At 39.0% G+C, this 9,022-nt stretch overlaps 1 protein-coding gene across 1 annotated transcript; it reads right to left on the bottom strand.

Moving 5' to 3' along the window:
* Position 1: 1 nt before the first annotated feature.
* nox1 (NADPH oxidase 1) lies at positions 2-8,988 on the bottom strand. Its single transcript, XM_022201784.2, has 13 exons — positions 8,667-8,988; positions 8,377-8,472; positions 7,530-7,640; positions 6,988-7,072; positions 6,122-6,267; positions 4,499-4,692; positions 4,282-4,408; positions 4,087-4,179; positions 3,767-4,008; positions 2,417-2,579; positions 2,025-2,171; positions 1,814-1,938; positions 2-1,071 (listed from the first exon to the last, which is right to left on the bottom strand). The coding sequence occupies exons 1-13, from the start codon at positions 8,709-8,711 to the stop codon at positions 945-947; spliced, it is 1,701 nt and encodes a 566-aa protein (XP_022057476.1). The 5' UTR covers positions 8,712-8,988; the 3' UTR covers positions 2-944.
* Between the last annotated feature and the right edge of the window lie 34 nt (positions 8,989-9,022).

A 9,022-nucleotide genomic window follows, 5' to 3' on the forward strand; every position in this document is an offset into this window, starting at 1 on the left:
CTGTGTTTATTCGTTTATTGTACATGAGGAACGCCTTTTGAACAGTACAAAAAAAAAATTCTTTCCCGTAACTTCAGATGATTAACCACAGCCAACGTGACTGACAGTCTTCCTCCTGATTTCTTATCATTTGATAAGGAAATACTGAAGACTGACAGATCTATTGTTGGTTTCCCAGAAACCTGTTTCCTTAAACCATAAATCTGTGTCCAATTCAAAATATTTTAGAGCTCAATAGTTCTTTCACCTTGTAACATATTACCGTGCAGTTATGTACAACATAGTTTATTTAATCGTAGGCACATTCTGATGATTAGGAGAGCTAAAAATATGCTACGTTAGAGCTAAAAAAAAAAACAACAAAAAAAACTAGTCAACAGAAAATGAATGCGATAAAAATGATTTGTCAAAAAACTGCTAAATACAGGTTTTAGATAATTGGCTAGACAAAAAAAAAAAAAAGTTTGAAGACATTCATTTGGTCAATGCTCAACAATTTTGGACATTTGATAGTGGGAATAATTGTTGTACCCTCAAAGAAGAGCATCCCATTGCATACCGTTCTAATTGAAGGTGCAACTGAGGTTCACGTGTCTAACAAATTCTTTTCTATAATCCTGTTTAGTAACTAAGATGTCTTTATTTGGAATGCAGCTTAAAATATAACAATGACTACATAATTGTAACAGCTTATGCAACCACAATTATTCAGTGTTCATCACGGTAAAAGGCCAGAATTGCAAAAGAGTGAGCTAGTCCCCGAGTAGTGCTGATAAAACAACATGCCATGCCTCTTTAGCAGGAGCCGTATAGATCAATGTGCCAAAACACACCCGTCCTGTCTGGCAGCTTTGTCATCAATTAACTTCAGATAGTCTGTGGTGAAAGAAGTTTCCCACTAATCATTGTCCTTCATAAATCCGACGTGCTGAGGCTTTGTTTACTCAGAAGTTCTCCTTGTTGAAGTAAAACTTGGTCTTGCGAGGATCCACGTCCGAGTATTTGGCACATTTCTTCTCCAAGACCTTTCCTAGAGCCTCGGGGCCACACAGGAAAGTTCCCACCACAGACCTGAGAACACCAGAAACAAAATGAAGAGTTAGATTACAGAAGTTAAAATGTGAAAAGTGAGTCTCAAGCTGTGGTAAAAGGATATTTAACAAATACTGAACCATATCACAGTTGAGAGACTTCATTCAACTTGCACTATTACATTCAGTCTGCAGCTACAAAAACTGGCCATTGTCTAATGTAGGTGTCAGATTAAGGTTTCATAAACCACATTGAAGATCTAAGCAAAAAAAAAAAAAAGCGGAATCACTTTTTTCACCCATAATGACAGAGTGAAAACATGTTTGTTTTTCTAGAAATGTACATAAATTGATTAAACCAAAAGTGAAACAACCGAGAGAACAGAATAAATGTAAAAGAATTTAAAAGTTGATTTGCATGAAAAGCAGGTTGTCAGGTCTGATTTTTTTTTTTTTTTTTTTTTTAAATACCCAAGGCTATAAGCAGATTTTGTAAAGTGAATAATGCATCATTCTTTAAACATTTAACACATAGCTAGTAACTATTGATCAAATAAGTGCAGTGAGTAAAAATGCTACACAACATGTCATGGTTTCCTCTTTTTGTGCCAGAGGAGGACTTGTAAGTTTACACTTTGAATGCAGGACTTTTAATTATAAAAAAGTATTTTCATATTTTTGCATTGATTCAGCAAAGGATCTTAACATATTCTCCCCCCATATTTCTGAGAAATTTCCACAAGCGCGTTTTGGCATTTTCTAAAATGAGGATTTTGTCTTACGTGGGGTTTTCTTTGCGGACTTGTTCGAACTCCTTGTCCCAGGCTGGTCGGCCGTAGTGCGTTTTCTGTTTGAGCCCAGTGACCACATCTGTGTCCTCATCGAAGCGAACTTTCACGTGATCGACCTGTGGAGACACAACACAGCAGAGTTTAACAAGAGATCACTTCACAGTGCTCATCTGGACTTTGAGCGTCTCATTCACACACGTACATGGCTTTGATCCCATCCGGTCAGGTAGAGTTTATAGGTGAGGAAATCAGCCATGCCTCTTTCCTCCATCTCCCTTTCCAACACCTGCAGGAGGTCGGCAAACCATTCGAAGGCGTGGGTTTCCCGACAGAGCCAATAAAAATAAATCTAAAAACCAGGAAGCAGATGCAGGCATGTTAAACAATGGTCCTCTTACAAGAGAGCTGGCCACGCTGCCGATGACTCGTCCTCTTACATGGCGTATTGTTAAACACACACAGTCGTCTTTATTTAAAAGACAATAGCAGGTCCTGTCTGTCATCAATCAAGTGTGACCGTGAGTCAACGCCACGATACCGATCTACAGGTTTAAATGACAGAAACACACCGATTGCGTAGGTTTGAGTTCTTACCTTCCTGGTGCGCAGTTTGGGATTGGAGTCTTTGAATTTGTACCAGATGGACTTGAGGATGGAGGCGAAGGGGGTGACGCCGATACCAGCACCGACCAACATGCTGACCTCATAGTCAAACACATCCTCGCTGGCTGTGCCAAAAGGTCCGTCCACACCCATTCTGAGGAAGAACAAGCAATAAATTCAGTTATCAGGACACTGAAGGTGACAACCAAAACAAGAAAACTTTAAATAAACTTACAGGCAGTAAAGGTGTGACAAAGATTTAGAAACCAAAAATGATAAACACTACATTGGTAATTGGATCATCTTCAGTGGTGTACCTCAAGGTTCCAGCTTAGGCCTGATATATTTTAATTTTATACAATTATAAAAACAACAATAAGCAGCTCATTTGAGACAACCAATACTTGTTAAGACAGATTTTCTCCAACTGAGTGACAGCAAGACAAATGTTCCCATTTGAAATTTTTACTTCTCTTACGTCAAACACTCCTACTACAGTCAACTTGTCAATCGGTTTCTTTGCAGACTTTTTTTTTTTTAAAAATGTGGAGCTTCAGAAATCTTTCTTGGATACTTTCTAGGTTTTCCTGCCATTCTGCTAGTTGCCTCCTCTGTCACGTCTTCAGCTCTGACAAATTAAAATTAATGTCACCTCAGACACCAGACTCAATACTCTGGTTTAAAAAAAAAAAAAAAAAAATTTATGAGATGCTAATGGGCTCAACCTGCAGTCTGCGATGTAACAGATGTTCCCACAGTCCTGCTTTAAACCATTGTGCACAAATATGGGTGCCATTTATGACCGTTAAAATTTCACAAAAACAATCTTAGTCCAAAAGGAAAAATAAACCTTAACGAAACCAACACAGATTTTATCATTTCACATAGTTACCGACAGTGACATTGGAGTTATGGCTCTTTTCCTATTCATTTAGATAGGAACCTGGTCTTGCAAATCTGAAATGACTGATTGGGGGTGTTAAGACAGTTGGTGAGGGCAGGACCTACCTAGATGGACTTTGCTTTCTAGTAGTGCAAGCTTATAGGATGTTTGTTGGAATTTTTCTGACATTGAAAGAAAATAGGTTTAACCCAGAAAAAGTGGAAGCAGGCAAAAAAAAAAAAAAAAAACAACTAAAGATTCAAATCCTCGCATAAAATACCAATAATTAATATATTACATTTAAAAAAAAAAAAAAAAAAAAAAAAAACTGTCCTAAAAAGAACAAACCGACTTCAAAATCAAATTAATGAGAAATGAAAACAGTTGATTGCCATCATGTCACCAACGGCATTGACCTCAAAAAGCGCTGAATCAGATTATTTCAAACCATTACTCACTTGGGACCCTGTGCCCCCTCTGGTAATTTCTGCATGATGTCGATGAGTTTGTTGGTCCAGTCTCCGGCCGAGCGGATGTGGACGCTAAAGAAGTCCTCCTCGGGGGCAGAGGTCATGGTGAACGGGTGCCACTCCAGCTGAGAGATGGCCGGGCAGTTGAGGAAGACGTACTGACCCACCTCCATTTTGAAACCGCTCTTCACCAGCTGCAGCTCCAGCACTTTGGATGGCCGCATCACGATCTGAAAACGAAGCACACGAGTTGAGATGCCGCACAAAACAACTCAAGATGCGGCAGATCAATGATCAGTCGAACATACCTTTCTGTATCTGACTGTTTGCAGGTAACGAATGAAACGAAGTATACGCTCACAGATGTACAGAACCATTGGACCGATCACCCACATCCAGGTCTAAAAAAAAAAACAATTAGAAAGGTGTTTAAATTGACATTTTAATCAGAGAGGCTTTTATTGAGGTAGCAGTAAAGTTAACTGAAGCAATACAAGACGAACCTGTGGGAACCCTCCTGCAAACTGAGGGATGGGACATTCAGGAATCTTTCCCCAGTCGTCAATGCGGTCCTTACAAAAGGTGAAGTTATGAGGTGGATCTGTCTTCGTCTGACTCCGCACAATGCGCCTGTTAGAAGTTAGAAACGCTAGTCAGACTCATTTTCAGAAACTACGATAACGTTCTGGCATGAGAAAAGAGTCGAGATGTGTCCAGTACCCGGCTCCATGAAAGACGAGACCCGCGAAGAAGATTATGAAGAGGTGATGCGTGTACCAGAAGACCTCAAAGTAGCTTCGTCTGATCACCTCCATGGACGAGGTGATGATGAGGATGAGTGCCAGAGTGATGATGACACCAGTGAGGCCAGCGATGGTGGTGAACACGAAGTAGGTGGGAATCTGCTGTGGATCCTGAGGCACAAGGAGGAACATGAGACTTCTTTCACAACAACAAGACCAGCCAAGCATGAAAGATTTAAGCTGTGTTTGCATTGACTCAGCCTCGTTTTGTCTGTTCGGGCTTCCAGATATTGTGAGATTCAAGTTACACCCAAACAACACTTAGCTTTCTACCACTTCAGTCTAAAGTGAAATCCCTCAACAACTATTTGATGGATCTCCAGAAAATGATCAGTGACTTTCTTTCTGTATTGCCACCAGCAGATAAAAATGTTTTAGTGAAGACTCTCCAAATTTACTTGATTTATAGGCACAAAATTTTACACAAATAAAGGTTTTCAGATGTGTATTCCAGTAACTTTGCCAGCGACACACCATCAAGCTGACAGCAATGTTTGAGTGAGATCCATTTAAAACAGCAATCGGATGCAATGCCAAAAAAATGCCGCACAAACAGTTCATGCCCACTTAGGATTAACTGTCTTATTAATTATGGTTTCAACACTTGGTTCTTATTACTATGCAAGAAATTTCAACAATTAGCCAAACTACAACCCTGTTCACTGCCAATTTTAAACAGCCTTTGTTGTTCATCCATACGGTCAGCCAACAACTTCAATTGTTTTTCAATACTTTAGACCAACTACTTTAACTTTTTTTAAAAACATATTTTTACAGTTTTAACCATTAGTCCACACTTTAAACTAATAATTATTTTTTTCCTCAGCCTTTTAAACCGTTTATCCATTCAATTAGTTAATTTCAACCATTAGCCATACTACAGTTTCTTCTTTTAAAATCCAGAATTATAATTGTTTTAACAGGTTATCTAAACTTTTAGTTAGTAATTCCTAACTGTACATTTGTAATTTTTAAGTAGTTATTTAAACAATTTATCCATTATGTTAGCAAACACTCATTGATTACCTAAAAATGTCAAATGCTAGCTACACTTTAATGAGCTATTTAAACCATTTATTCCCTTTAAACTTTATCAACATTATTTACCCATTTTAATATCTTATGCATTTCATTTGACCATCTAATTTTATTTTTTTTAAAGGATCAATCAAATTTTTTTTGCTGTTTAAGCTTTTAATTTTTTTTAACTGTACTTTTTCCAGTGTGCCTACATCTTTCATTGTATTACTCGGCTACATTTTAAATGATTCACGTTTATCAGAGGACTGCTTAATTTTGTCATGTTGTTCTTCAAATTTGTTTATAATCAGTGTAACAAATGTGGCCGGTCCTGTGTTAAACCTTGAAAATATCTAAAACAAAACAGCTTGGCGCCCCACTCTAAACATGATTCATTACGTTTTAGACACGCATTCATCCTGACCATCAACAGTAATGCTGCATCTGAATTTTCCATGCACATTTGGGGATTTGTTTCATTTTATTATGACATTTTTACTGTAATTTGTGGATGACTTACGAGGTTGGTTATGCGGATTGGGTTCAGGTAGGTGGTGTTTTCGGTGTCTGACAGGTTAGACAGAGCAGTGCTGAGTTTGTCATAAACGCCTTGTCTGCTGTTGTTGTACCACTCCACATTCAGCAGGTGGGCGATCATGTGAACAGCTGTCAGAACACACACACACAGCAGACATGTTACTGCATGTTCATTTCTGCCCCCAAATTGTGCTTTTTGTTGAGACAGAAGCATATTTTAATGAAACGCATTCAATTAAAGCTTTATTTTCGTGTAGACTGACATTTTAGGTGCGTTTTTAAGCAAGTCAGCCAAAGAGTAAAGTAATCTATTCTACATAACTGCTCTTCTAGTAGAACATTTAAATTCACTGCAAAAATCTGTTGGTTTGGGATGTGTGCAATCACTGCAGTGCAAAGGACTTGATTTTTTTTTTTTCCCCGTATCACTGAGGAGAAGTTCTGTTTGACGCAGACTCCTCCTACCCAATTATTATGACCTCAAGAGTTTACCACCATATGACGCACCAGAAGAACGGACTGAAATCGGTTTCTGTGTCAGCCCTGAGTAAATTTCCTGATAACTGAGATACCTGTGGCTTATCTTGCAGGTCAGACATGTTTGCACAGCTTGCACGATAGTAAACAAAACATGAAAGCTGTGGAGCGCTGAAGCACACATTTCTAAAAATCCTGATCCGTTTTTCTGAATTGTTACTTTTGAATGCCGTTTTTAACTAAAGCAATCATTAATTTCCGTCTTTACACTGTGAATATTGTCATGGTCTGCTGAATATCTTCACAGCTGAGCCATCTTTTGAAACTCATTCAAAAGGCAAGATAAGACGAGACATGCACGCATCAGTTCACCTGTCATCAGTGCAATCATGTACGCCACCAGTTTGTGGAAACTCAAATTTTTGTCTAGTTGTTTCCTCATTGTTCTGCTGCAACACTGAAAAGACAAAGAAAAGAAAAAAATGAAACGTGAAACATGGCCGAGACATCTTTCCACAGCAGAAAGCAAGCCAACCTGTGTCTATTAATAGAGCCGGATGTTGGGGGAAGGCAAAATGAAAAATATGATCCGTTCAGTTTCTGCTTAGATTGTGCAGTGGAGCATGCACAAAATCCTTGGTGAATATTTTAAAATGTGGCTTCACAAGTGAATCGAATTTTAACTTTTAAGTTGCGCAGAAAACCTAAAGCTTGATAGCAATAAAATTAAATTTAAAATGTATATAAATGCCCCAAGATGAAGCTAGCTTGGTGTGAACATACCATAGATGTTTCTTGGATGTACAGAAGTCAAGCTAGCTGTCAGCATGGGAATATATGACCTTTCAGATATAATGACAGCATATTCTGAGCGAGCCTCGCCCTGCTGTGACATGTAAACACTGTCAACTTACCACGAAGGAGCCTCGGATCAGAGACAGCAGGTTTCTGCACACCGGGAGGAGGATCAGCATGCAGTTGAAGTTGAGGACAGCAGCTGGAGCTCTGGCCCAGGCCAGCGCAGACTAAAATAAAAATTACAGATTCAGTCATATCAGTCCAAATTATGAAGAAAAAAAAAAAAGGAAGGAAAGCTAAGGTAAATATTAGCTTACTTAAGGACAATTTTAAGGTACTTGTATTTATGCATTTCCATTTAAAGCTGCCACTACTACATTTATCTGAAAGCTACAGATTTGAGTTATTTTACAGATTGGGATTAGACAAAAAAATAAACATACCAATACAGATTAAGGCAGTTATTTCCAACTTTTTTAGCTTTTTGTATTAACAAAAAAAAAAAAAAAAAGTTAAAGCCTGTTAGTAGCTGAACTATCAGAATTTTCCCCCTTAAAGTTTGCACTGTAGTTTTATTAAAACAGCAACTTAAGGCCCACACATATAATATTTTGTCATCATTTCACAAAAGGCTGAGATTAAAGAATTAAAAAAGTTAAGATTTGAAAAGGGAACAGAATTGTGCTTTTCCTGTTATCCTGCCCACATTAATCATCCAGATAACTCCAACTTATCTTGAGACCCTTTGAAGGAGCCCTGACATGGAGGTTAAAAAGTTTAGTAGCTTCAACTAATCAGCTACACAGTACGATAATACTTATGCAATGCCATAACTAGGTCAGTGATAGGAGCTCTTTATCTGCTGGAGATGTACAACTCTGCGATATGCGAATGCAGAAAAGCCAAACCAAAGAAGCAATAACTTCTTTTCTGACTTGAGGTGTTTAGAGTCCCTGTACTCACCCCTAAAAGATGACGCGTGTAGAAAAACTGATCTCCCAGGTCGTAGAAGAAGTAAAACCAGACAAAAAGAAAGATGTTGATACCCATCCACACCACCTGCAAACACAGACAGGATCACGTTTCCACAATTAGTCATGCAGTTTAATTCAAATTCCAATTCCTATATTTGCGTCGACGACACAAGAATTTGGACACTGACACTCGCCGTGCGTAAAATCTCTTCCGGCCACAAAAATGCAAGGTGCGACCTGAAAAACGAGCTCACTTGAGTGTGAATATGAAGAACTCACCAGCATGAAGGATGTAAATCCATTGTTGATAACCCAGTTCCCCATTTTGAACGCTTTATCTCGCCTCGCCTCGCCTCGCCTCGCCTCGCAGCAGCAGCAGCAGCAGCAGCTTCCCTACATCTTCAACCCACCTGCGCTTCGTCTTCTTATACCTGCTGCCCGGACTCCTCCCTCCCCCCGCGCAGGTGTAATGATGAGGAGACACGAGGAAACTAAACTCGCAGCCGGTGAAATTGCGTTATTCAGGAAGTTTGGAGGATTGGCTTTCGTCCTGCATCTGAATGACCGCATGCCTACCGTCAGGAATGCGGAAGTTTCCACGAACACAGGTTATTTTATCCTGCGGTCACTGCGCA

This window comes from Acanthochromis polyacanthus, chromosome 10, assembly GCF_021347895.1.
Source record: "Acanthochromis polyacanthus isolate Apoly-LR-REF ecotype Palm Island chromosome 10, KAUST_Apoly_ChrSc, whole genome shotgun sequence".
In the NCBI taxonomy this organism is placed as follows: Eukaryota; Metazoa; Chordata; class Actinopteri; family Pomacentridae; genus Acanthochromis; species Acanthochromis polyacanthus.